Source organism: Solea senegalensis, linkage group LG18 (genome assembly GCF_019176455.1).
Source record: "Solea senegalensis isolate Sse05_10M linkage group LG18, IFAPA_SoseM_1, whole genome shotgun sequence".
Classification (NCBI taxonomy): Eukaryota; Metazoa; Chordata; class Actinopteri; order Pleuronectiformes; family Soleidae; genus Solea; species Solea senegalensis.
In genome coordinates, this window is record NC_058041.1 from 11,889,793 (window position 1) to 11,915,586 (window position 25,794).

General features: G+C 42.4%; 1 protein-coding gene across 4 annotated transcripts in view; it reads left to right on the forward strand.

Moving 5' to 3' along the window:
* The window catches only part of pald1a (phosphatase domain containing paladin 1a), a 47,237-nt gene that overhangs the window by 10,509 nt on the left and 10,934 nt on the right, over positions 1-25,794 (forward strand). For all 4 annotated transcript variants that reach the window (XM_044013780.1, XM_044013779.1, XM_044013781.1 and 1 more), the window contains 16 exons: positions 185-287; positions 1,948-2,127; positions 2,556-2,720; positions 3,127-3,287; positions 3,833-3,908; positions 4,687-4,841; positions 5,361-5,460; positions 5,559-5,663; positions 5,921-6,016; positions 6,105-6,239; positions 6,688-6,804; positions 7,035-7,214; positions 7,349-7,546; positions 8,312-8,452; positions 8,579-8,650; positions 10,945-11,085. In XM_044013780.1, the coding sequence (XP_043869715.1) occupies positions 185-287; positions 1,948-2,127; positions 2,556-2,720; positions 3,127-3,287; positions 3,833-3,908; positions 4,687-4,841; positions 5,361-5,460; positions 5,559-5,663; positions 5,921-6,016; positions 6,105-6,239; positions 6,688-6,804; positions 7,035-7,214; positions 7,349-7,546; positions 8,312-8,452; positions 8,579-8,650; positions 10,945-11,085 (2,125 nt within the window). The remainder of the gene's footprint in view (positions 1-184; positions 288-1,947; positions 2,128-2,555; positions 2,721-3,126; positions 3,288-3,832; positions 3,909-4,686; positions 4,842-5,360; positions 5,461-5,558; positions 5,664-5,920; positions 6,017-6,104; positions 6,240-6,687; positions 6,805-7,034; positions 7,215-7,348; positions 7,547-8,311; positions 8,453-8,578; positions 8,651-10,944; positions 11,086-25,794) is intronic.

Below are 25,794 nucleotides of genomic sequence, written 5' to 3' on the forward strand. Positions count from 1 at the left end.
GTTCTCACAATTGGGTGTTAATCTTCTTTGATCACTGTGGAGACATCCCCCCCCCATCTCCAGTCCAAGTGTTTGCCCCTGTTATCATCTCATTTGTCAATCCAGGCCGAGCAAATAGTAGCTGATAATTGAATTGGCCTCTTTGTACCTTTGTCCATATCTGCTGTGCTGTTGTGTTTCACAGGTATAACTGCAGACAGGAATTCCAGATTCACGATGACATCCTCAAGACCAACTACAAACTGGGTCGGATATCAGACACAATGCCCGAGCACTACCTGGTGCAGGTAAGGACCACACGTCAACATAGCTCTTTTAAAGCTCACTGGCAAGAACCTCACTGTCAAAATAAGAGCTTCAACTATTTTCATGATCGATTATTCTGCCGATTATTTTCTCGATTAATCAATTCATCGTTTGGTCCATAAAATATCAGAAAACCACAAAAAAAAGTTGATCGGCGTTTGGCAAACCTGGAAATGATGACGTTCTCAAATGTCTTTGTTAATTCTTTGAGCAAAGAAATTAAGAAAATACTCACATTTAAGAAGCTTAAACTATCAGAAGTCTTGTTTTAATCATGAAAAAAAGCTCTGAACCGGTTAATGGATGAACAAAATAGTTTCAATACATTCATTGTTTCAGCTCTAGACACAATCTCACCTGTCTTCATATCTGCTCTTTTCACGTGTCCATGACAAAACTGCAGAACAGTGTAGGAACATTGTCATGCGCTGTTTTATGATCTGGCGCAGCCACATAAACAGGAATCGTTGTCACCTTCTTATCGATGCTTTGATCTGCTCTGTCACCTCTTCTGCTGCGGCTGGTCAAGCATGCAGTGTTTAGTCAATGTTAACCCACAGCTTTTGTTGACATGGATGATAGGGGCAGTAGTTTTCACTCTTTCAGCAAGGGAAACTCATTTGAAAACAAATCTTTTCCTCATGGTTTTGGTCCTTCTTTGTAATCAACACTAAGTAGGGTTGTTTTTTTTCCAAAAAGTCTCTCTCTTGCACTTGCATTTTTAAATGAAAATTTTAAATGCTATTATCTTCTTGTTCTCATCCTGTTTCTGGAGTGTTTGGTGGTGTTTTCTTTCATAGACTTGGTTTATTCTGTCTCTCTTTCTGTATACTTTTCAAATTAAGTTTTATTAAAAAAAAAAAAAAAAAAGCTATGCTATGCTCCATCTCATCTTTGGTGTATTTCTGTGGCAGCGTTACAGCGCCAAATACAGGTCTAGCACATGTATTACAGTGTAGAGAGTCGTTTCGGGGGGTCTTGTGTGCTTGAAGGCACTTCTTGAAACAATGCCGTGTTTGTTGAAAACTTTGTAAGAATGGAAAAGAAAAAGAACGTATTTGGGAAGGTCTGTTTTTTAAATAAAACCATGTATTCGAGTTCAGCAAGGTTCTGTAGATTGTAGGTTTTTTTGATTCTTTGCATTTTGTCACTGCTCTGTTTGATTGAGTAACCCTGTCCTTACTCGTGCTTACTTAGCTGCAGGACTGACATATTGTAGTGAAATGAACAGCACATTTTTCTGCATGCGTGGTTGAGGTTTGTCTCCCGAAAGGAAAGAGAAATCGACGATGTGTACAAAATGCGATAACTCAGCGACAGCAACATGGAGCTTCATAATAACATGGGATATATTGTGAACAGAGGGGGATCAGGCCACCACACACACAAAGTAGGACACCATGGTGTTCTGGTTTTAGCACCTTTCTTATCAAACTGACAGGAAGAGGACATATTGACATTTTTGAATTACTATTTTGTGTATGTGTGTTTTAATATGGTCGATGGGCAAAATAGACGTCGGTGAATAATCACAAATCTTAAGCTTTAAAGCCTTAAGGGTGACATGCGATGACAGAAGCTGGCAGACTGCGAGGAGGTGGAGGTTGGTGCTCTTAAAATGAACTCTGTGTTGATTTCCAGGGGGAATACTTCATGGTCCAGGATGTGTACAGCAAGGCAGATGTCTTGAATACTACGGGCAGCTACGGGGCCCCCAACTTCCGCCAAGTCAAGGGATCATACCCACTGTACGGGATGGGTCAGCCGAGCCTGAATGGCTTCAAACAGGTCCTCCACAGGCTCCAGGCACAAGGACATGAGGTCACTATCACTTCCTTTTCTATACACATTAGTACAGGCGGGATTTTAGCTGATAAAAATGTATTCCCCCCCCATGTTGGTGCCTTTAGTTGCTCTGCCCGGGTTCTATCTAGCTGTGTTGTCAGTAAATATTTGAGGAGTCAAGTGCTCAACTGTAGAACTGAGCAAACAGAAAGTTGTGGTCATGTGTGCCAGTGGAAAATGAAGCTCTCTGCTTACAACAGCAAGAAACACACTGTAATTGAAAAGAAATTTGCAAAATTATACACCAGGCCTCTTGAAAGTCCTTACTCATGTGCTGCACAACCGTACGACAAAAGACTTGTTTCCAGTTGTTCCTGGAAGTGGTGTCGTTGGTGAAAGGCAAGGACTATTTGCCTTTGAGACCTATCATTTGATGCCTGTCTCGCTGTTGCTTTTGCACACAGGAGGTTATTTTCTTCTGTGTAAGAGAGGAGCCGGTGGTTTTCCTGCACAAAGACGAGGACTTTGTGCCGTACACGCCGAGGAGGAAGGAAAACCTTCACGAGAACCTTCACGGCCTGGATAAAGATGTGCTGGTGGAGGGCCTGGAGCTCACCATAAGGAAGGAGGTGATGAACACCCACTTATGCTACATCCATACAAATATTTTATCTTAAAATAAGAAGATGACGTAGTCTGTGTCCCTACATGATGAGAAAAAGAGAAAGAGAAATCAATTTCTTATCATCAATAAGTCACCCTGAGCCATTCTCTGTGTCATCCTCCAGATTAAAACACAGCCCTTCAAACTAAAGCAGGGTCAGATGTGTTGTCACATTTCTCCATTTTAGGCGCTTTAATAAAACGTCTTCAAAGCAGCAGCAAAAGTCAACGCTGTAGATGCTGAAGAGCTTCGTAAAAACGTAACAGCGTTGTTTGGCTTTTACTCATTAAGTGAGAAAGTTTGTGTTTGGTTCAACACAGTTCACGGCTGCATCTGCACACGCCTCTCTCTCCTCTTCTCCTCCCACACAGCTCCACGACTTTGCCAAGCTCAATGAGAACATCTTCTACGTCTACAACGACATCGAGTACTTCAAAGACGAGCCACAGAAGATCTCCATCACATGCGAGGAGGACATCCACGTGACGGAGGAGGTCTATAAGAGGCCCATGTTCACCATGCCCACCTACAGGTTGTTTACATAGCTCCTTTATTAGCTCTTACCTCCCGAGCACTCACGTCAGCTCGCACACAAACTGTGCACAGATCGATGCTGCAGAAAAACGCCACGCAGGTTATAAATAGTGACGCTTGTTTGTGCAAAGGCTGGTTGCCCTGCTTTTTTGGAAGCCGAAGATTGCAGCATCCTGTTTGCAATCAGATCAGCAGTCGGTTTTATTGAGATGTCATTCGCTGTGCGAGATATTTCCAGGGCAGGGGAACATATTATTTCCCGAGGAGACTCTAAAGCCTGGTCTCTGACTCTTTGGAAGATTTACAGTAAAATAAACCAACAGGTGCTTTTGTGGAAAGGAACATTTATAATCATGTGGTTCTTCACTCATGTTAGAACTCTTTCTATCTGAGACTCGTGAAATGAGTAAACACGACATGACGGAGCTCAGCTGTCACGTCTGACTTATGTGCAGCACTGTTAGCATGTGACCTACATTAAGGACATTATTGACACAATACAGGCTCAGGTTCTGCTCATGGTAACAAGCTGTTGTATTGCAGGTACTACAGATTACCATTACCAATGGAGGGAGCACCGATGGAGGAAGACTTTGACGCGTTTGTTAACATACTCAGGGTGAGCTCCTGTAAAAATGTCCACCATTTTAATATGCCTTTTTTGGTGGTGCTTTTCTTGCTGGCGTTTGTGTTTTGTTGCGCCATTAAAGTTATTCATGGAAGGAATATTTCAGTGCATCTGGATTTTCTCACTGAGGCTGCGGTAGCTTCTTCTTCTTCTTTTCTTTTTTCATCAACACATAGTCTTTGATTCTGTCCTGTCGGAGCTCTCAATCACTTCTAAGTGTAATAGTTATTTTAAAAAAATGTCAGAAAACCTGCAGCTTGTACTCACTTTACATCCGCTCCTTGGCCATCCTCTCTGTCTGGTTTCCGTCCTGCCCTTCACTCACACAGGATGTTCTTTTCGACTTGTTTTGCCCTTTTTTGGACAGACTTGCCGCTGCCGCTCCAGATCCCTGCGGTTGGAAAGTGGCTCCTGTATTTTTTTCTTTCCTCTTTTTTTTTTTTTTTACAGTTTGGAATGCTACCATACTTTTTCTTTTTCTCTTGCTCTCTCTCTATCTATAATTCTCATTTATGACATTGTCCTCGCGGAGTTGTAGGAGTTTCATTTCCAAAATTATAAAACTAAAAACTAACTTGAAAGCTCAAAACTGGACTAAATGAAATGTAAATATAGCTGAAGTCCAACTCGGTGACTATATTTGACTGGGCTAAAATGGAAAAAAAAAAAATTTGTTTAGTCTCTTTCGATCTGCAGCCGCACTGACTTGGCAGCGTTTTGTGAAAGCGCTGGGACCGAGCACGACTGACACTTAACATCTGTTTCCCAGGAGAGTCCCAGCTTGTCTCAGGGCCACGATGCGTCTCGGCCTCTGCCTTCACTGCTCTTCAGCTGCCAGGTGGGTGTCGGCCGCACCAACCTCGGCATGATCCTGGGCACACTGGTCATGAATCGGCTGAAGGGGGATTCACAGCTGCCGTCTGAGTAAGAACTAAGCATGTTTTAACAGTACAGTCTAAGTGATTTGACACCTAGTCCACACAAGGTTGGGTATTTTTCAAACAGCTGAGGTTTTCCTCCTATAGTTTGAAAAATAATCCTGTCCACTTATGCTATGCCCTCAGAAACATCACATGAAAATACAAAAATCCACTGTTTTGTGCCAACAGGTGGGCGATAGAATTATAATTGTAAAGCTTTGGCCAATCAAAAGAGAGATCGACAGAATGTCAGTATTATTTTGCTTATAGTATAACAGCAATGTTGCAGAGCAGAAAAGGAAAATTGTTTGTTTGGACAAATAGTAAATTTCACACTTGGTCATTGAACAAACGTAATGGCATCACACTCTAGCCAAACACTAGAATAGAAATATTGAAAATCATCAACCCACAGTTTGTGTGAGTATGAAAAGGCCAAAAATGTGTACACAGTACATGTGGACCGGGCCTCAGTCTGCGTGTGTTTTTTTGTTGGGATGAGTTGACCGTGTTTGTCTTGTAGAGTTGAGGAGAAGGCGACCGCTTCAGAACCCAAACCGCTATTCCACGTCATCCAGTCACTGATCAACAAGCTGCCGAACGGACAGCAGGTCATGGAAGAGGTAAAGCAAAAAAATACGTATGACAACTTATTTTAGAAACCCATATACTACTGAATTCAAGATCTCACAAGTTCAAAATGGTTTTTTTTATCCCACAGGTTGACCACGCTATCACCCTGTGTTCTGAAATGCACAACATTAAAGAAGCAATCTACGAGAACAAGAGTAAGCTGGAAGGCATTGGAGAAGATTATCAAATACAGGTGAGGACGACGTGATGTTTTCTCTTATTTCCTGTGGTCGGTTCGCCACTGTCAGCTCAGCTTTTGCGTCGCTCGATAAAGGAAGGGTGGGACTGCAGCTGAGATGTTTCACAGACTTTGACCACAGGCAGGAAATCAGTGTGATCTAATCTGCAGGTTGAGATGAGGAGCTTCACTGGAGATTTATAGAGGCACCTTCACACAAATATGAGCCATTACTATGGCCAGTTATTGAAGCTTTTGTTTGTTTTTTATAGGGAAGCAGCACCAAAGACTACTTTCTCAGCAGGACCATGCAGAGCTTGGAGCGTTACTTCTACTTGATTGTATTTAATGCGTATCTGCATGAACAGGTAAAAATGTCTTTGCTTATACAATTGAATATTCATCAGAGGTTGATTCTAAGATCGTAAATGCAACTGTGTTGTTGTTTTTTTGCAGTATCCGCTTGCCTTTGTGTCCAACTTCAGCCAGTGGATGTGCTGCCATGCGTGGCTGTACAGGCTACTGGCCTGCATGGATCTGTCCGAGCTGTCAGCCCCGGCCGAGCTGGTCACCAGAGGAGCCCGCGTCCTGGTGAGGAAATCACGCAGACACTGAAGCAATGATTTTGTGGTCCCCTTGACTTCCATTGGATCTGTGTTGCAGCCACATGCCACACTGACATGCGTCCAAGGATTTAAAATTAGCGGGCTCGGGTTTAGCCTTTCCAGTAGTCGTGGGTGTTTATATTTAACTGAAGCTAACCATAGTGGGATGTCGGCTGCCAGGCTGTGTGATGCTCAACTCACACCTGTCCACACGGCACTGTAGGCTTCTTCACCTGAGTTTGTTCTAGATGAAGACAATAACGGGAAATAAAAAAAATGACGAGGTTGAGGAGCAAGAGCATATTTCAGAGTTCACTCAGTAGCATCTTCATGCATAGAGATGAATGTTTTTTTTTCTATCCTCAATGCCCCTCATTCTCTGCTCTCAAGTCATATTTTATATCTTAAAAATTGTGTAACGCGTGTCTGCACAGGTCGCTGATGAGTACTTAGCCCCCGACGTTCTCAGCACAACGAAGGAGATGAAGGCGGTCAACTTCAGACGAGTGCCCAAGATGCCCATTTATGGAGTGGCTCAGCCGACGTCAGAGGTGTTTTCTCTTTCTCTTTAAACTGTACCATCCATGAACAAAGGAAATGAAAGCAGAAACACAATCGTTCAAAACAAATGATGATCATTTATGACTGTTGCAGGCTGATAGCGGATGGTTAATAATCATCCAAAGTGAATGACTGCTATCAAAACTCCTATTTTCACTTAATCATGCATGTGCCAGACTTCCACGTCCCTTCCGTCTAATTGTAAACTTGCTGCGTGCAGGCTAGCAGCACAGTCTTGGCCCATCTGACGGATGAGAAGAGGAAGCACCGCCACGTGCTGTGGGTCAACCTGCAGGAGGAGCTGGTGTTGGAAGGAAATGGTCAGATTTTCACACCGAGGGAGCCCTCGTGCCTAGACCAGCACATTCCTGTTCCATCATGTGACCCACAGCAAATAGAGGTAGAGCGAAAATGAAGCTTTTTATATGTTTTTCATAAAGTCAGACGAATGATCGAGAAGAATCCCTGTGTGGAAGGGTGAGGCAAACTTGAAACGGCTTCACAAAAGTGTTTTCGCTGCCTCCTGGCCTGTAGAAACTGGAGACATCTCTGAAGGAGGGGATCCTGCAAGCTCAGAAGTGGCTGGAGGTGACGCTGGAGCAGGACAAACAGATGAAGATGTTCAAAAGTTGCCTGACAGTCCAGGAGATATTCAATCAGCACAAAAGCTCCCACCAGGGCCTCGTCTACAAACGCATCCCTCTGCCAGACTGCAGCGCGCCCAGGGAAGAGGTAATGATGTGTGGATTTCATCACCGACACTGCACAGACAACAGCCACTGACTGTAGATGATCTCTGTGCTCCCTCTTGTGGACAAAACCGTTACTGTCAAGTCAAGTCATGTTGTGCACAATGAAGCACTCACTTCTCGCTCTTGTTTGCACCCAAATATTGAAATACACTTATTGTAAGTTGGATAAAAGCATCTGCTAAATGTAATGAAAACAAACTAATAATAAAAAATGTGAATTTTATTATTAATGAATTTTATAATTGTATTTATTATTTATCAACATAAAGAGACTGAGATAAAAGGCTCCACTAATCAAGACTTTAAATACCTAATAAATAAATAACAGGACCACTGGCCAAATAATGTGCAATATTACTGTGTGTGTTTCTCTCCGGGCCACACGGTGTTGTAGTGGTTAGCACTCTCGCCTTGCAGCGAGAAGACTCGGGTTCGAGCCCCGGTTGGAACAAGGGCCTTTCTGCATGGAGTTTGCATGTTCTCCCCGTGTGTGCGTGGGTTCTCTCCGGGTACTCCGGCTTCCTCCCACAGTCCAAAAACATGCAATGTGGGGATAGGTAAATTGGACAATCTAAATTGACCGTGAGAGTGACTGGTTGTTTGTCTCTATCTGTGTGGCGAACTGTCCAGGGTGTACCCCGCCTATCGCCCGATGTAGCTGAGATTGGCACGGCACCCCCCGCGACCCTCTGGTTGAGGATAAAGCGGTTAGATGATGACTGACTGACTGTGTTTCTCTCCTCAGGACTTTGATAAGTTGCTGGAGGCCATGAAGAGTTCCCTGGCTGAAGATTCCCACTCAGCATTTGTTTTTAACTGCTCCAATGGCAAAGGCAGGACCACGACCGCCATGGTCATCTCTGTTATGACTCTCTGGCACTTTAATGTAAGATGCTCCCCCTTGTATTCCGCTTGTATCTTGTATTCTGATGCTACTTTGAATATAAATAGTCAAATGAGGCTATTCACATCATCCGTAAATAACACAGAAACTGGTGTTTACCATTCACAGGGTTTCCCAGAGTTTGCAGATGATGAGATTGTAAGTGTTCCTGATGCCAAGTACACAAAAGGAGAATTCGAGGTATGTAACCTATGGCTTTGCTCATGTTCCTTTTGTAAATGTATTTATTCTTTGGATTTTTTTCTCCTGCATCTAAACCAATAACGAGGGTTTAGAGCTGCAACTATCAAACTATCAATCAATAGAACATTAATCAGCCACATTTGGAAAAGATAAATGGTATTTGTTCCCTCTTTTCTGACATTATTATCAAACTCAGTGTCTTGTTTGTATTCCTTGAAGATCTGTTTTTGAATATTGGTGCCAGTATTGAGAGGTGATCTGTGGCCACACAAACAAAAGTTTTAAGGGATTCTTGGGTTTTTGAAAGAAGAAAATACTATGTGTTGAGGGTGTAGCATTTGTAATTATTTATTTTGTTTGTCTTTCATATTTCATTATTAATTGTTTTTCTATTAATGTGTCAGTTTATATTTCCTATGAAAGAAATTTTTTTTGTCCCTGTTTATTAATCAATTAAACAATAAGTGCCAAATAACTCCACAGCTAATTATAATAATTTCTCCAGTGGCGCATCATTACCATTTCATTAATTATTAAACATAATGTTATTTGATGTTAAGTTTCATTTAAAGAACACTTACGGAAATTGAATATCTCCTGTAGTTTCACACACAGATACTCGAATTTTTAGTTTTATAGCTTTTGTAGCAGTTTTATAAAAATAAAAATAAAAATAAATAACACTAGAACAGTGAAACCCTTTGTCTTTTTGATGGTAAGGTTTGGACATTTGCATGTACCACTTACACTCACCCACCACTTTATTCGGTACAGCAGTTCCACTACTTTGCTGCAAATATCTAACCAGTCAATCACATGGTAGCAACTCAGTGTAGTTAGACAAGCAGACACAGTCAAAATGGCCTGCTGAAGGTCAACCCGAGCATCAGAATGGGGGGAAAAAAGGCAATTTAATTCATTTAATATGACATGCTTGTTTGTGCCAAAGGGGGTTGGTAGACTATGAGTATTTCAGGAACTGCTGATCTCCTGAGGTTTTCATTCACATCAGTCTCCAGAGTTTATAGAGAATAGTGCGATAAGAGAAAACATGGGTAAAACTGCCGCGAGGAGAATGGCCACACTGGATTAAATTGATAGAAAACTCAACTGAGGAAGGGATTAAATGTTGAATGTTATATCTATGTCCATACAGCAACTTTTAAAAATGACCAACGAGTTGTTGAGCCACTCAAATCAAAAGAGAGAGACTAAAACACAATAAAACACAATAAAAGGGAATATGATGGTGCCCGCGTTTGCCTGTAGCAGACCATTACTAGTTCCAGGGAAGTATAGTTTATCTATACAGCAGAATTCACAAAGTGCTTCACAGTAAAAAACAGTACTAGAGAACTAATATTTTAAAACCAATCCTGTACACTGCCCGTTTCTCTGCAAAGCATGCAACACAACTGTAGTGTAGCAGTAATGGTGGCCTTTGTTCGTTCAGCCTCCAGCTCTGCACCTGTGATTGAAAGCATTGGCCGAACAAAGCCAGAGGCCAGAATCTTCATCCATTCCTCGTTTTTTTCTGGATTCTGAGTCGCGATCACGAATCAGCGGTTGGGCCCCGCTTGCTGTGTCGTCAGCACTGTAAACATCAACACACAGAAGGGGACACACAGTGCCACATGTCAGTCACAGCAGAGCAGCCACTGTGTTTTCCGCGATACAAAGAGCGGTCTCCTGGGAAACCTCGTCTGCCTCGGGCTAAGCCTCTGAGACGGCTGCAATGATGCAATCCGTATTGCTTATGTGACAGGGGAACTGATGTAGCCAGATGTATATACAGAAATATGATCCTATATAAACTATAATATAGTCCTGACAAAATAAAGCCACAGTAATTTTGTCACACGGCTGTACCTGTGACCATGCTGTCAGGCAGCAGGAAGGAATTTGTTTTGATGTCAAATTTGTAATTATAAACATAAGAACCTAAAACACACACAAACATAAAGGTAAAAAGATAAAAGTAAGTCAGCGATCAATAGAAAAAGACGTTTTTTTGTAAATATTTGTAAAGAAATTTGACATATTATTTTCTATCTCACTAAATAAGCCATTTAAAGACACAACTCTCAATGTTTTACTGTAGTTTTTAAACCAAAATTTGAATTTGAATGCTTGCAAATGTTTTTTTTACACCTGGTAAACATGTTTGAAGTAACTAACACCCGCCTCCTCGCTGGCTAAATTCATAAACGATTCCGTTATTTCAGGTGGTTGTTTTAAAACTTTAAAAAAAAACCTTTAAAACTCATGCCCAGCCGTGGTTTTCTGTCCAGGTTGTGATGCAGCTGGTTCGCCTCATTCCCGATGGCCACAGGATGAAGAGGGAGGTGGACATGGCCTTGGACTCTGTCAGTGAGACCATGACACCCATGCACTACCATCTGAGAGAGATCATCATCAGCACATACAGACAGGTACGACAAGTGTCAGGCAGACGGCACGGAAGGACGAAGTTTGGTCTTTCAGCCGCTCACTTTAGGATCATCTGCCTCCCCCGTGTCTTCTCCCTTGTGTCCTCCTCTGTTACACCAACTGTCCTCATGTCCTCCTTCACAACATCCATGAGGATGAGGTCTGTCCTCTCCTACTCACACACTGCCACACACACATTCTCATCCAGTCAATCAAAACAACATCTATAAAGTCATGAAAGTCGCCCTCTCTCTCTCTCTCTCTCTCTCTCTCTCTTCCTCTCCCTCTCTATTAGCGGGACCTCACAGCAGGGCTCTGCTCTCCTTTGAAGTTCCCCATCTTTAAGAGTTTTAAGTAAAGCAGCTGTGTGCTTTTGCGTCAAGGCAGGAAACATTTTCAAGAAAAAGACGTCTCTCTCGCTCCCTCTCCCTCGCTATTAGCAGTACCCGCAGCCTCACAGCAGGAGTCTGCTCTCCTTTTCATTTCATTTCCTCCTCTTTAGGAATTTTAAAGAAAGTAGCAGAGCTCTTCGGTGTGCCTTTGCGCCGAGGTAAGACACATTTTCAAGAATAAAAGGTGTCGTAACAAGCTACCCACGAATAAAAGGTAACACGCTGAGGGTTTCTTTATTGTTACAGTGTTTGAGGAGGAGTTATGTTACGCTTTATTCTTTACACCACATATTCATCCACTAATAGTGTAAAGAGGAGAAACTTTGCATTCTCTTTACAGAGACTTTAAGGTAAAGAAACAATCATCACACATTCATCTGAACTTCCCGCTGAGATTGTCCTGATAACATATTTTCTCCCTATAAAATACTTCATTTAGTCTGATTGCTTCATGCTGGGTTCTCACTCGCATGTGATCATGAACTCGGGTGCAGTTTCACACAAGCCCCATAGATGGCGTCAGGAACTTGTTTTCACGTCTCTTCGAGCCACAGCAGATATGAATGAGTGGGATCCACTGATGTGTCGGCCGGAGCAGCCGGAGTGTGGAAAAACGATTGTGGTGCAACACACGTTATCTCGAAAACTCAATGGAATTCCTCTGGGTTTAAAAGGAAAAGAGTGAGTGGAAAAGACGTGATTATTATGTGGGGTTTGCCGGCTTAAATCACCCAAACCTGCATTATTTTGTGGTCTTCATAGTTTAATAAGTTCAGGAGTATCTCTTATCCGGTTTGTTTGCTGCAGAAATTAACGTCAAAACAAGTGCATGGTGAAACTAAATTTGATTAATTATGCTTTAAAGAGGAAAACAGGCAAAAAAAGAAGCATAGGGATAGAGATGTATTTTTCAACTTTGGAACCTGACAAAGACAAATACAGCATTTCTGCAAATGGCTCCCAGTATAGTGTTGACATTGTGCTTAATTAACAGGGAACTAAGAGAACAAAAGGTGTTTATTGTTTCAAAGACCTATCTGCACAAGGTCTCTCCTGATGTTATGACTCTGCTGGACCCTGGTTCTGTTTTAGCCATTTGTAATGCAGACTGTAATCATTGTGCCTCTGTGCACTGTCAGCCATTCTCTGCGTGCTGGAGGCACCTCGTCCTGTCTCCACCATATCAATGGGCCTCATTGTCCCGTGAACTCTGTCTTTTCCCCTATATTCTCCCACCGTCTGTCACTTCTGTGGTGCCAGGCTCAAGGAAAGGACTCACCATCACATCTCTTTCATACTAGTTTGTAAATGCACGCAATCATTTTTAATCTCAAGTGCCATAAATATGCACATATTCCATCTTTATTTTCAATAAGTTTTAGGTGAAATAGAATGTACTCACCCTGTCCCGTGTTTAAAAAGGCAATTTTGGGCATTTGTAGTATTGACAACTATTGTTTATGTGGAGCAACTTTACTAAGTGACAGATTTAATCGGCAACAAGTTGAGATACATAGATAGAAACACACGTATCGCGTTAAGAACTGCGATTTTTAACACTTTTAACATGATAGCCTTCAAGGATGGTTAAGAAACACTGGATACAACTTCTGAAGTGTGTTCGTAAGGAGACACCGCGCGGCATATTTTAGCTGGTAAAATCTGAGCGAGCAGAGAGCCGTGTGTTTTAAACAAAACTCCAAACAGTAACAATCGCTTTCCATGTTCGCAACCTTATCATTGTGCTGTACTTCTAACTTTTTTGTTTACTCGTTATCATATGAATCCGATGAAGATATGATGACCAAAACTACGGAGCAATCAGACCCAGATCCAGATCGCATTAAACCCGAATGCTCCTCTTTAACCCTGCTGAAGCAGATCTCAGGCTGGTACTGTGTTTCCCTCACGTCTGAAGCAGGAGGCCAGGTGGTAAACAGTGCCAGATGTTGCCTCAACCCAGCACCAGGCGAGAGAGGTGGGAGAAAAGTGGGGAAAGAAGAGGACCCCGTCCCCCGTCCATCCCCCTCTCCCTTTTATAGCCCTCCCCCTACTAAAGCACCCTCCGCCTCTTTGACAGTGGTTGGAAAATGTGTCTTTGATAGAGAGAAAAAATATATGTATTTACACTGGGACCCAAACCATCCACCAGCTCTCTGAGGGGCCATGGAAGGGGGTGGGGATTTTGGTGGGTTGGCTTCTTCTTGAAGAGCCTGTAAATCAACCAAGCGTGACCCAATGCCACAGATGCATCTTCCAAAATCAGTGCCGGCACAGAGGAGAGCCCACTTCCTCTCCACCACCTCCACAGTCTGCAGCGCACATAGCTGCGGGAGCCTGTCTTTCCATTGTCGAGCCCCAAAGCAGCATTTGCTTTGACATCACGTCTCTGTGTATGTGGAACTATACATTTATTTATAGAATTAAAATTGATCTGGTGGTGAACAGGGAATCTGACATTTGAATTGCAGTGTACTTTTCTTTTTCTAATATGCCACACTGTTTACATTATATCTCTCTGCCTGTTTCACGTGTTAACTTTGAGTCCGCCGAGTTTAGACGTCTCGTCGTAGCTCTCAGCGCACACATTAGAAAATTTGACATTTTAAAAATCTTTTTTTCTCACTGGTTTCAAACCCGGGCTGCAACGATTAATCGATTATTAATCGATTACTGAATTTATCATCAACTGTTTTGATAACTGATTCATTTGTTTGCCTTTTTTCTTTTCTTAAATAATTAAAAAAGTAAAATAAAAAAGTGCGTTAATGAACCGAACCAGTGTTTTCCTTTGAGTTAAGTCTTCTTCTCAATTAAGATGACCACTCAACACACATAGTCCTGTTGCACAGTGTAACCAGGGACCGTGTCCTCTTCAGCTCCTGAGGTGTGAGCTGACTCCTTAAGAGAGGCTTTTATTTAGATCCAGCGCAGGGTGGGAGGCAGGAAAGTGGAAGAGTCGGGAGTGTTTGTTTTTATTCATATTTTCCAGCCTCTCCCATCATACCATGTCTCAGCGCACACATTTATATTTTAAAAATCACAGGTGAATTAACCTCTGCACACAAACCCACTTTTTTCTCACTTTCTTTTCAATCTCGGTCTGCAACGATTAATCGATTATTAATCGGTTACTGAATTTATCATCAACTGTTTTGATAACTGATTCATTTGTTTGACTTTTTTTTTTTTATTAAAACAAGCTCCCTGACTTTTCTGTTTTTTTGATGATACATTTTGGTTTGGGCAAGACAAGATATTTGATATCATCAGATAATCGAGAAAATAATCAGCTTCATCTGAAAGATCTGATATCTATATGAAAAAAAAGCCATTTCCTGTATACGCTGCACAAACCGCATGAGAGCTGACCCAGGGTCACACGAGACTTGACCCGCATAGTCTTGCGTGACTGCAAACTGTTTGAGCGCCACAGCTTTGTCACCCATCTATGGTGTGGAACCAGTAATGCTTTCAAACACTGCGTTTCAGACACTCAGATAGACGGTTTTGTTTGTTTGTGTCCTTAATCGTCAGAAATCACCGTTGTCTTCTTCTGTTGAACAACAAGGGTGTCGATGCATCTGCCTCAGCTGGACAGATTTTGCACTTAACGTCTGTAAAACTGTGTGATATAAAAAGTTACATTACACATAAAAAGTGTGTTAATGTAACTACTATTTTTAATTTTAACATTCAAATTTTTAATGGTGCACCAGATTTGATCAAATTTGCAGAGCTAATGTGGCTAAATTTGGAAATGTTCCCCCATGACCAGGCAAAACTGGCGTGGAAACTGAAATATCTCTAAATGAACTGATGTAAAATCAAATCAAATCCGAATCATTAGTGATACTGAGCCCTACTCTGTTCTTTTATATCATCTTTTTTTTCCTCTGTATTTTTAAATTGCTCTTTCATCCAGGTGGTCAGTGAGCAAACTGAAACGCATGCAGAGAGAGAGAGAGAGAGAGAGAGAGAGAGAGAGAGAGAGAGAGAGAGAGAGAGAGAGTGAATTGGCACCAAATCAAGCCGTGTTTGTGCTTGTGTGTCCAAATGAAAGGTCCACATGGTTTGGACGGGGAAGTGGAAAAATACTTTTTCAGGAGGGGAGAATGCTGTGAGCTGTTTCTTTTTTTCTTAGTTGTTTTTTTTTCAGAGAAAAGGTACTGAAAGTCTTTAGGCCAGAAGAAGAAAAGAAGTGTGAGGAATTGGAGAGGAACACTGCACACTTAGTAAAAAAAAAACCCGTCAGAATGACGGGTGGCAAGTGGCAAAGTGAGAAAGTAACAGGCTGTCATGCTGTAAGGTTAATGAACCGAACCAGTGTTTCTAAGAATCCTTTGCTTTGAGTTAAGTCTTCTTCTCAATTAAGATGACCGCTCAACACACATAGTCCTGTTGCACAGTGTAACCAGGGACCGTGTCCTCTTCAGCTCCTGAGGTGTGAGCTGACTCCTTAAGAGAGGCTTTTATTTAGATCCAGCGCATGTTGGGAGGCAGGAAAGTGGAAGAGTCGGGAGTGTTTGTTTTTATTCATAATTTCCAGCCTCTCCCATCATGCCAGTGCCAATAGCTTTAAAGTCTTTGCTGTGGTTGTCTGCGAAATGATTTATTTTTGACTGAATCCCATCCGAGCAGGTGCAACCAGCTGGGCTATTTAGGCATTGGCAACACAGTCTCTCAGTGTACAGTGAGTCCTGAGAGTAATAATGCAGTTTGTGTGTGTGTGTGTGTGTGGGCAGGATGTGTTTATGTGTGGGAGGCAGTACTCATGAAAGGTAAATAAAGCAGCCCCAGGGATATAATATATACCTCAAGGTTTTGTTAGCTGGGAGCGATTCAGGAGTTCATTTATTTTCTGTAAATGACTTCAAATGATTCTCCAGAACATCAAGTCAACGTCCACTTTAAAATAATCTTACCCACTAGAGCACTGCTGCACTCGCCTGTGCTATTGATGCCTCATATAATTGCCATTATTGATTGAGGTGCCTCGGTTTGAGTTAATAAAAAGGACAGCTTTTGACTGTGCCGCACTTTTCCCCGTCGATGAGGGGGGATGAAAAACTTTGCGCGTCTTTCTGACTGCTCAGAGTTAACTCGTTGACTATTTAGAGAAACGGATTTCCATGTTTCCTGCTCCCCATCAGTGTGCCAAACATACCCTCAGTCATTCATGTCATCATGATTACATGTAGCAGCAGTGTGTGCTGCAGGCGCAGCATGGTTTTGTCTATCCGATTTATATGTCGCAGCATATAATGCTACTGATTAGCCTGGCTCCAACCATAGCTGAGGAACTAATCAGTGAAATGACATGGTGTACTGCATTGTTGTTCAGCGCACACACACACACACACAAAATTACAGTCATTTTCAGACTGATTATCTAACTCAGTCTAACTTGGCTGCCGTGTCTGTGTTTAAATGATTGGTGATTTCTTATTGCAGTGTCACTTCACATTTTCTTTCTTTTTTTGCTGCACCGTTCCTCACACCCAGAACCGACATGCGTTTCAGGAGCGAGGTGATTGAAAATATAATTTTTACGCTAATGGCGCTCTCATCTCACAGCATAGTTACATACAGCACCACGTTATATGTGACTGGAGGCATACGACTGTAAATAATCACTAAGATTTGAGTTATATTTTTTTAATCTTGATGCTGTGGGTTTCCTCTCACAAGTCCAAAGACATGCAGATTTAGGGAATTAAGTAAAGTGGACACTCTAATTTGACTTAGTGTGACAGTAAATGGTTGTTTGTCTCTATATGTGGCCCTGTGATCAACAATTTACAAATGAAAGTTATTAACATTGAGTGCAAGTACTGAATTCAGAGGCCTTTTATTTGTTTTTATAAATAAAGTCTTCATTCAATCACAGTAGGTGTGACTTTTCAGTAGCAGCAGTTACACATAGCCTATAATTATGCCAAGTGTCTTGGATGGAAGAAGCCAATTACACGTCAGTGTTCAAATCTAAGATTAAGAGTGGGCATCATGGACTACCGTGATACCACATATAAGAATCTGAATTCTTGTTTTGAAGCCCAGTGATTTGTGATTCAGCCAGAGGAAAATGCATCCAGACTCCTATTGAATGATACTAGCTGTTAAAACATTACAAGACAACTATCAAACCGGACGACTATGTCCAAAGATATGCTGTGTGTTTTTATTTCACACTTTCTGATGCTCTGCTTCACTCACAGCATGCCGACCACTTCAGAAATCGTCGTTTGCCTCCTATTCTCATCCACTTTTACCCCAAATAACTGAACTGCCCTTTTGCCCTGACCTCTCTCATGCCACCCCCCCACCTCCCTCATAACCACTGACCTCAAAACAGAGCTTCAGACCTGGCTGGCTGTTGCGCCGAAGGGGTTGCCATTTCCTGCCCCCACACACTAAACCTGTCATTGCCCGAGGCCCCTGGACCAGGAATAACTGCTTCCTAAAGCATGCATGAGTGTTTAAGCATGTCCCCCAGTAGCTGCGGTCATGCTATCTGTCAGAGCCGACTAAGCCCCAAATGTTCACATTTCACCAGGGAAAGGTGCACCTTCTTTGTCTAAGCGTTCACACTATCAAGCCACTGGCACTGAGCAAATACCTGCAGGAACACAATCTCACAGGTGAAGTGACTTAAATGCCAGCCATGTGGGATATGCAGGAGCCGTGACTGGGCCGGGTTGCTCCAGGAACTGGAGTTTGAATAACTCCGCTGTGGGCGAGCCGCGCTTCATGCGCGAGGACGGTCAAGCAACAGATGAATCCTGTGTCACTGGTGCAATAACTACTCCCAAAATGCCAACAGCCGTTATCGTCAGCGAGGACCATTCAGACCAGCCTTGTCAAATGTTTTTTTTCCCTCTTTCCTGCTTGCACTAAGACACAGCGTGGCCTTTTTCTCCTTGCATTCCTTCATTGTTGGATGTAAACATCATATGCTCATACAGAGTCCACACATGTTGGTATTTAAATTCCAATAATTCCTATAATGTCGTTGCGTATCTTATGTGTGAATATGAAGTTGCTCTGCGGGGCTGAACACATTCCATAGATCGACACAGTCAGCTGCTCCCATGGTGAATTCCATGTGTGTTGCTGTTTCTGTGACTCAAGAGTGAGGCGAGCATGTATGACAGCCACGGCCCTGTGAGGATATAGAAGAATGACGGTCACAGTCCAACACGTTATAATCAACTGTTTAACTAATAAAGCAATAATGATAATAACATTATATAGAGGATTGGTTTGAGTTGCCTGGTTGCAGACGTTTTCATTCACTGCCCACGTTTCTGCTTTGTTTCACTGAGTCACATTCAGTATTGTTGTAAGTGCTCGGTGGGAAAAAACATCGCGCTAAGCACAGCATGAGAAGAATCACATTTTATACTCACTTCCGCCTTATTAACTTGTTGACTAACTGACTTATTTTTGAGTTGTTGTGGAGGAAAAGGACGGCTCCATGAGCCGGTGTCTAGCACTCTCTCTAGCACGCTGTTGTAAATATTAAACTCCAGTTCTATAGAGAAACACTAAGTCAAAACACTTTTGACTTATTCTATACTGTAACTTATTGTGGGTCATTATACCGGACATCAACTGTTCTTGTCTAACTTGTCTAACTTAGCCTTCTGTGACCGCTGGCATGCCATGTGACCTCGGACAATTATTTCTGGATTTTACTCAGAACCTGGCCTGACCCCGTGTCGGGTGTCCTCTCTCCGATGCATGGATAGCCGTGCTGTCCGAAGCCCGTGAAGTATAGAATAAATAACTCTAAAGTAGTATATTTCCGTGGCTTACATGATCAAAGACAAACCTGAAATGAATTTATCCTCATCAATGCTACTGCAGCTAATGCAGCTTCTGCATCATGCTGATGGGTGATCTCCAACATGGCTAAATGAAACACAGCGTGAGACAGACCATGCCGTTGCTTAAATTGACTACGCTGTATTCACTTCCTGTCATATTTACTGCATGTGCTACTTCCAAACCATTGTCAAAGGATGTCACACAGTGCTGATTGAGCCCAGCAGCCCCAAGACACGACTCGTGTCTCTGACTCCCTCTCAGCACACCCATGAAAAGTTTCAGAACCTGCTATATTCATCACAATCCCACTTCTTGTGAAAGTGATCATGTAATATAAAAGATGCGTGCTCTACCAACATAGCGCAAAAGCATCATTTCCCGGAAACCGAGATTGTCTGTACTCAAATTTTATGGCACACATAATTGTAAAATATTTCTCCCTGGACCAAATCACCTCACCAGTCTGTGGTGACCTTTACACAAGCTTTGTGGCACGCTGCGGCGCCCTCACAAGATAGAATTCAACTGTCAATACATTTGCTATTTAATTAGAGGAGTGGGTTTTGCAATATTGAGCATCTCATTAAGTGTATAGCTCGCAGACCCAGCTGTGAAATATGCCAGTGTTGGCTTTGCATGCACAAGATGTTTTGATAGCTCAGATAATGATTGATACACCGTGGGAGTCTCACAGTGCTCCGTTGCCAGGCGTGTGCATGTACAGAACGTGCCGTAATGTTTGTGGTTTATGTGGGCACATATTCCAGTCTCTTGATGAGCTGCGGCTGTTGTAATCTCTGCTCACCACACACGTGATGTGTTTTTGTGCTCGTCTCTTTTCTTGTTGGAAGCGCTGCTGACCGTTCAGTTTTTCGTCTTTTTGTTCGTAATTTTTGTTTAACTCTATCAATTGCTGTCAATATGGAACATATAAGAAAGGACAAGTCTGGATTTTGGGAGGAATGTGTCTCGACTTGTTGTTTGAAGATGTGCATATACATTATTTGACACGGCTTGTCCCTGAAATCATCTGCAGTATTGTCTTTATGATCACGCTCCAAACAGTCATTGAATCAGTTGCAAGTGGATCAGATTTGTTGAAGAGTTGCTACTCAGACACAATCAGCATAGTGTGGCTGAGCGACTGGAAAAAGTAAGACAGACGATTGGAATCTGTAGAATCCATTAACGTAAAGGCTTCTATATCCCCCTCCTCTCACTGGCTGCTACATTGCTTCTCTGCTTCTTTGGAAATTGAGTTTTGGGCACAGTCCAGATCCATAAAGATCAGGTCTGCATCTTAAAACCAGATGATATTTAACTTTAACTTTGATTGCCTTGCTACCGGAGGTCGGCAGACAAGGTGGAAGAATTTTTCTTTTTGAATTTATGTATTTAAAGCATGAAAATGCTGATGATGCAGCATTCATTGCAGAATACCCCTGGGATCTACTACACATAGTAACAGCTGTCAATGACACAGGATGATATGGAAATGAATATTATTAAAGTAAGTAAGTATTGAGGGGAAGTCAAAACAACAGACCAGCAGCATGGTGACAGAAGACGGCCAGTGGGTTATGTTGAAATGAAAAGAAGAATCAGGATTGCAAGAGCTGCCTTTGACAATACGGCAGCAGTTTAAACATTAAGAAAGATCAGCATCAATGTAAGATCACGCAGAGCAAAATGCTACATCTGGTCAACACTGAAACCTGGACCACAACAAAAGCAACAGCAAGCAAACTCGAGGCCCTTGAAATGTGGCTGTACAGAAGAATGCAAAAAAATATCTTGGACTGAGCAAAAAACAAAGAAAGTTCTAAGAAAGATCGCTGCTAAATATCATTGCATCTCAGTATCAAAGCGGCACAAGATTGGGAACGATGGAGATCCATGACAGCCAACCCGGGGATAGCAGATGGTACGTGAAGAAGACCAAAGCACGCCAATATTTCAAGTGTTAACAATGAGAACCTGGCACCACTCTATTAGTTATAAGATGAGAATAAACAGTGCTTTGCCTCTGCACCTGCTGGAATACAAAACCAGAAGTAGGGTAACTGCAATGACGGACTTTGTAGGTTATCACTGTGGACCTTAAAAGATGATGGGAAAAGATTAGACGGGTCGGAGGCCTGCTGCGCGCGACTCTCGTAAGCATATGTTTGGTCCCTACTGTGGTAAAGAACGTCAGGTGCAGCGTCTGCCCACTGCGTGGCAAATGGCAACGCAACGTGTGTTTTTAACTACAATTCACCGGATTCAGCGCAAACTGGGACATCGGGCAATTTCCGCCGGTCACTTTCGTGCACGACGGGGGCTCTCAAAAAGTATGTGACGTAAAAAGATAGAAAGATGACACAAAAGAATAATCCGAGCAGTCCGTACAGTTAACAATGGCCAGCTGATTTCATGTTGCCTAATTTCCTAATGACTCGCAAAATCCTTCGTTTTGATGCTCTTCTGCTCACAAGAGAGCAGAAGCAGAAAAAGAATTACCCGCTGCCAAATTTGGAAGTCAAAGTGGAAAGAAAGATGAGCAGCTATGATATGTAAAAAGGCATCCTTTGATCTGTTTGAAGAGGATTTTGTATAAGCTGGTAAAAAAAATTGCTCATCCATGGGGATTAGGTAAATTGGACACAGGGTGTGATCGCCTGATGTCAGCTGAGATTGACACAGCACCCCTTGACTCTCATGCGGAGGATAGAGCGGTAGAAAATGGATGGATGCATATAGAAAACTTATTATTATTATTATGTAAAAGCTACCAGATCATGTGGAAGGTGACAAAAGTTTCCCATTACTAGTATTTGAGCATTGTGACATGCTCACTGTCACGTCATGTGGATTTAGCTCGATAAACAATTGCTTCACTGAAAACTCTGTAAAACTGTCATTTCTAGACTGCAGCGCTTACACGAACACTGCAAATCGGAGGCGTGATGTGTTTTTTTGTAAGAGACCCATTCACTGTTCCAACAGAAGGGGATTTATGGTCACTTCTATTCATGCTCCAACCAAAGCACAGTCGCATTATGTTCCCTCAGTTTTAAAGAAGGGCTATTCACATGTAGCCGACACTATTATCATTATTCTGGGCTTGTTCACTGTGAGGTTTGACGGCAGAGATACTTTTTTTTGTATTTTGTTAATTGTTCTTTCAGATGAGTCTGGGCTACTACCTCAGTTTCTGCTCAGGTGTAGTTCTTTTATGTTTCCTTTTTGATGTCCCTGTCTCAGAGACCACATTTAAAGTGGAATAAACATGAATAAACATTGCTTCATTTTTTAATACATACATTTGTGTGTTGTTTTATCAAAAATTGGTCTCCATTCACTGGATGGAAAACAGTACAAAAGTACGTGATTTGGTTCTACGTCGATCTGAATATATCGTGTACTTGACTTTGAGTTGTCTGTACACTGAGTCAAGGAGCCATATGTGTAGGGTGCCTGTCCACTCTAGACAGGTCGTGTTTTAGTTTAGGATTTGGGTGGGAGGTGTTCTCGTAGAGCGTGATGAATGGCTGCTTGTGCAAAACCTGCATGGGAAGGGCCAATATGGAGTGGCCTTTTTACCTCGACAAACCCCATCGGCAGTTAATTGGCACCATATGTCAAGCAGACAGACCTCTCCATAATGTACACTTCTCACGTCCACTCCCCACTCAAATGAGCCCACAGAAAACTTGACCTTAACACTTGTCTGCTGCCATTCGGGGTTATGCCATTCCTCTCCCAGCAGCTCTTAGGTATAAGTATGTTATAGTGACCTAAACATGGTTAGTTTATAAGTGGAGGCACACTCAACTATGAGAAACCATCCAAGCAATAGGTCTCCAACATCTGATAGCTGAATGAGCTTGGTATTTTAATTACTTTTCCACTTATTATTATCCAACGTAGCAAAATGTCAGTCATTTAATGGATCAATACCACCAGACAGTACAGTAATTTCCATGCCAGTCATGCTGTGTATGGATGTGGAGGGAAAAAGGGTGCCGAATGCTCCTCACTGTTGCCTTGTTTTTTGAGTTTGTGCAGCTTCTAAAAAAAAAAGAAGAGAGGATTTTCAGCTGGGACAGAATCACCTAAGTGGCTGATATTCACATTTCATAGGTCTATACCTGCAAGAAATGATGCTGAGTGGTCACCATGCAGAGGTTTGCCTCAGATGTTTATCTCTGAGTTGTAATTATGTCCAAAAACCCAAATTCAATACGGAAGAAGGTTCACATATACTGTTCTCAGCCTTTAAGTCTTTTACTGTAGTTTCACTAAATCGTATCAATGAAGCAACATTGTCACGCTATTTTAACCATAACCAAAAAAAATAAACAGAATCTGAACTGACTTGTAGGAAGACCTCATTCTTAATGACTATTTCGTTTTCATTTGTCAATTCATGCACATGTGACCTGTCTGTGGGATCCAAATGCCAGTAATTTATTGATGAGCAAATAAAAAAAAAATAGATTTAAACGCATCAGCAAATTTATGCTGTGACCCAGAAGTAGTAAAATATTTCAAATCTGAAGCTTCGGCAGAAGAGAAAAAATAAAATGGAGAAGATTTCTTTCTTTTTCTCACGAGTGTGAACAGCGATCGCGACTTCATCCTCTTCAAATTTTCCTTAGACAGAGCTCTGTTCTCAAAACATTCCTGGACTCTCTCAACAATGGTATGTGCTCTGCCTTTGGTGCCTGTCTTTCTCCCACATCGCTCTGGACTGAGCAGAGATGAGGGGGTTTATTATCACACCTGGGCTGGATAATGGCTTTCACCTTTTTGTATCGAACACGACACACGCAGTCACTTCCTTTGTTCTGCAAGGCCACGTGCAGAGGACGGTGTCGACTTCATTCTTCTCTCTTCTTCACCATTTCACCCAAGGTTCAAAGAAATCATTCCACCTGTGCAATCTAAAGTGCCCTAACCTTCAGATTTTTCACCTCAATGGAGCAAATTAACTTTTTCTCCACTTCAGCTCTGGCTGAGAAGTGGCTGTGGTTATCAGCACGGTGCACTTTTAAAGGCTGTATTCCCTCACAGGGGAATGGAAGAATTTACTCTGTTCTTTCACCACATCTTTCCCAACATTGTTTTCTAAAGCAGTTTTTGAGAGTGCACGAGAGGCCGCACAACCACACACGTGGTTTAGTCCATGTCGGCAAACAGAAAGCAACCACAGAATAAGGGTTCGGCACATGGTGGAGGTGTGAATTACATAATCTTTGCAAACTGATCTGAGCGTCTGAGTCTCAGAGAAAGAGAGGGAGAGAGAGAGACACACACACAGAGAGAGAGAGAGTGCTCAGTATTTGGCTGTGGCGTTTGCACAGATAGCTGCCAGGCTTTGGCACTGTGGACTTTCAGGCTATGAGATGAAATGCAATGAGAGACCCCTGGGGGTGCATGGCGCACAGGGAGATCAGGTTCAGCAGCATTTTTATGCCCTTCCACTGTGGTCAATATTAACTGAGTCTGAGTATGAAAAGGTTAGGTTTGTGCTTGCTGTTCTTCGTCCTGTGCATTGGGAGAGTTGACAGACAACGTGTCCGTCGTTTGCCTAGGTGCATTTCTTCTCTGCCCTGCTGCAGGCAGATGCTCGGGGAAGTGAGATCTGACCACAGCTGTTTGGGAATGGACACGAAACCCCACTTGCATCCCCACTACTTTGAGTCATTTAGCCGTGGAACGATTGTTTTATTTAGTTTTGCAATGTGCACATTTCAAAGGCTCAGGCACTGATTTTGAACACAATGTGCTGACATTTCGTAGGGTTTATTGGCAGATATTGAATATACTACCCATTAGTATGTTTGTATCAGTGCAGAATCATTTAAGAATAAAAACAGGTTTGGTTTTGAAGCTTAAACTTACTATGCAAACAAACGCTGGTCTTTGTGTACCTTCTTGGTTTGTGCAGGATTCCTCCGTTTGTTACAGTCTCACCAGTAGGTGTCACTAATTCACATCCACCAGACCCTCAAACATGCTGCATCTTTTGAAAAATAAAGTATGAATAATGGACAACAAAACAGTCTGCTGCGAGACGGGTTCTCGAGAACCTTCCGTCTTTCTTCACTTCACTTAGTCCTCACCTCCTCTCTGCCCGTTCTCTTCACCCCAGCTGAGCCGGCGGGCGAGATTCAGTTCATACTCCACCACTCAGAAACACAGCTGGACGGCTCAAGCCTTTAATCAGTGTGAAAAAAGGAGGGAAATGTTTTTTATTTGTATTCATCTTTGTGCTGCTCAGCGATGGAGGATTACTAGATTCAAGACTTAGCTTGTCATCTCTCTTATGCACCTCCATATAAAAGAATAAAAAAGTTAATGCCTCACACTCTCACACCTACGGTCAATCTAGAGTGTCCAATTTGCCCCAGATCTGCACGTTTTTTGGACTGTGGCAGGAAACCGGCATTCACAAATGTTTGTGTCCACTTTTGATTGGACAGATTTGAACCGGGTCTTTAA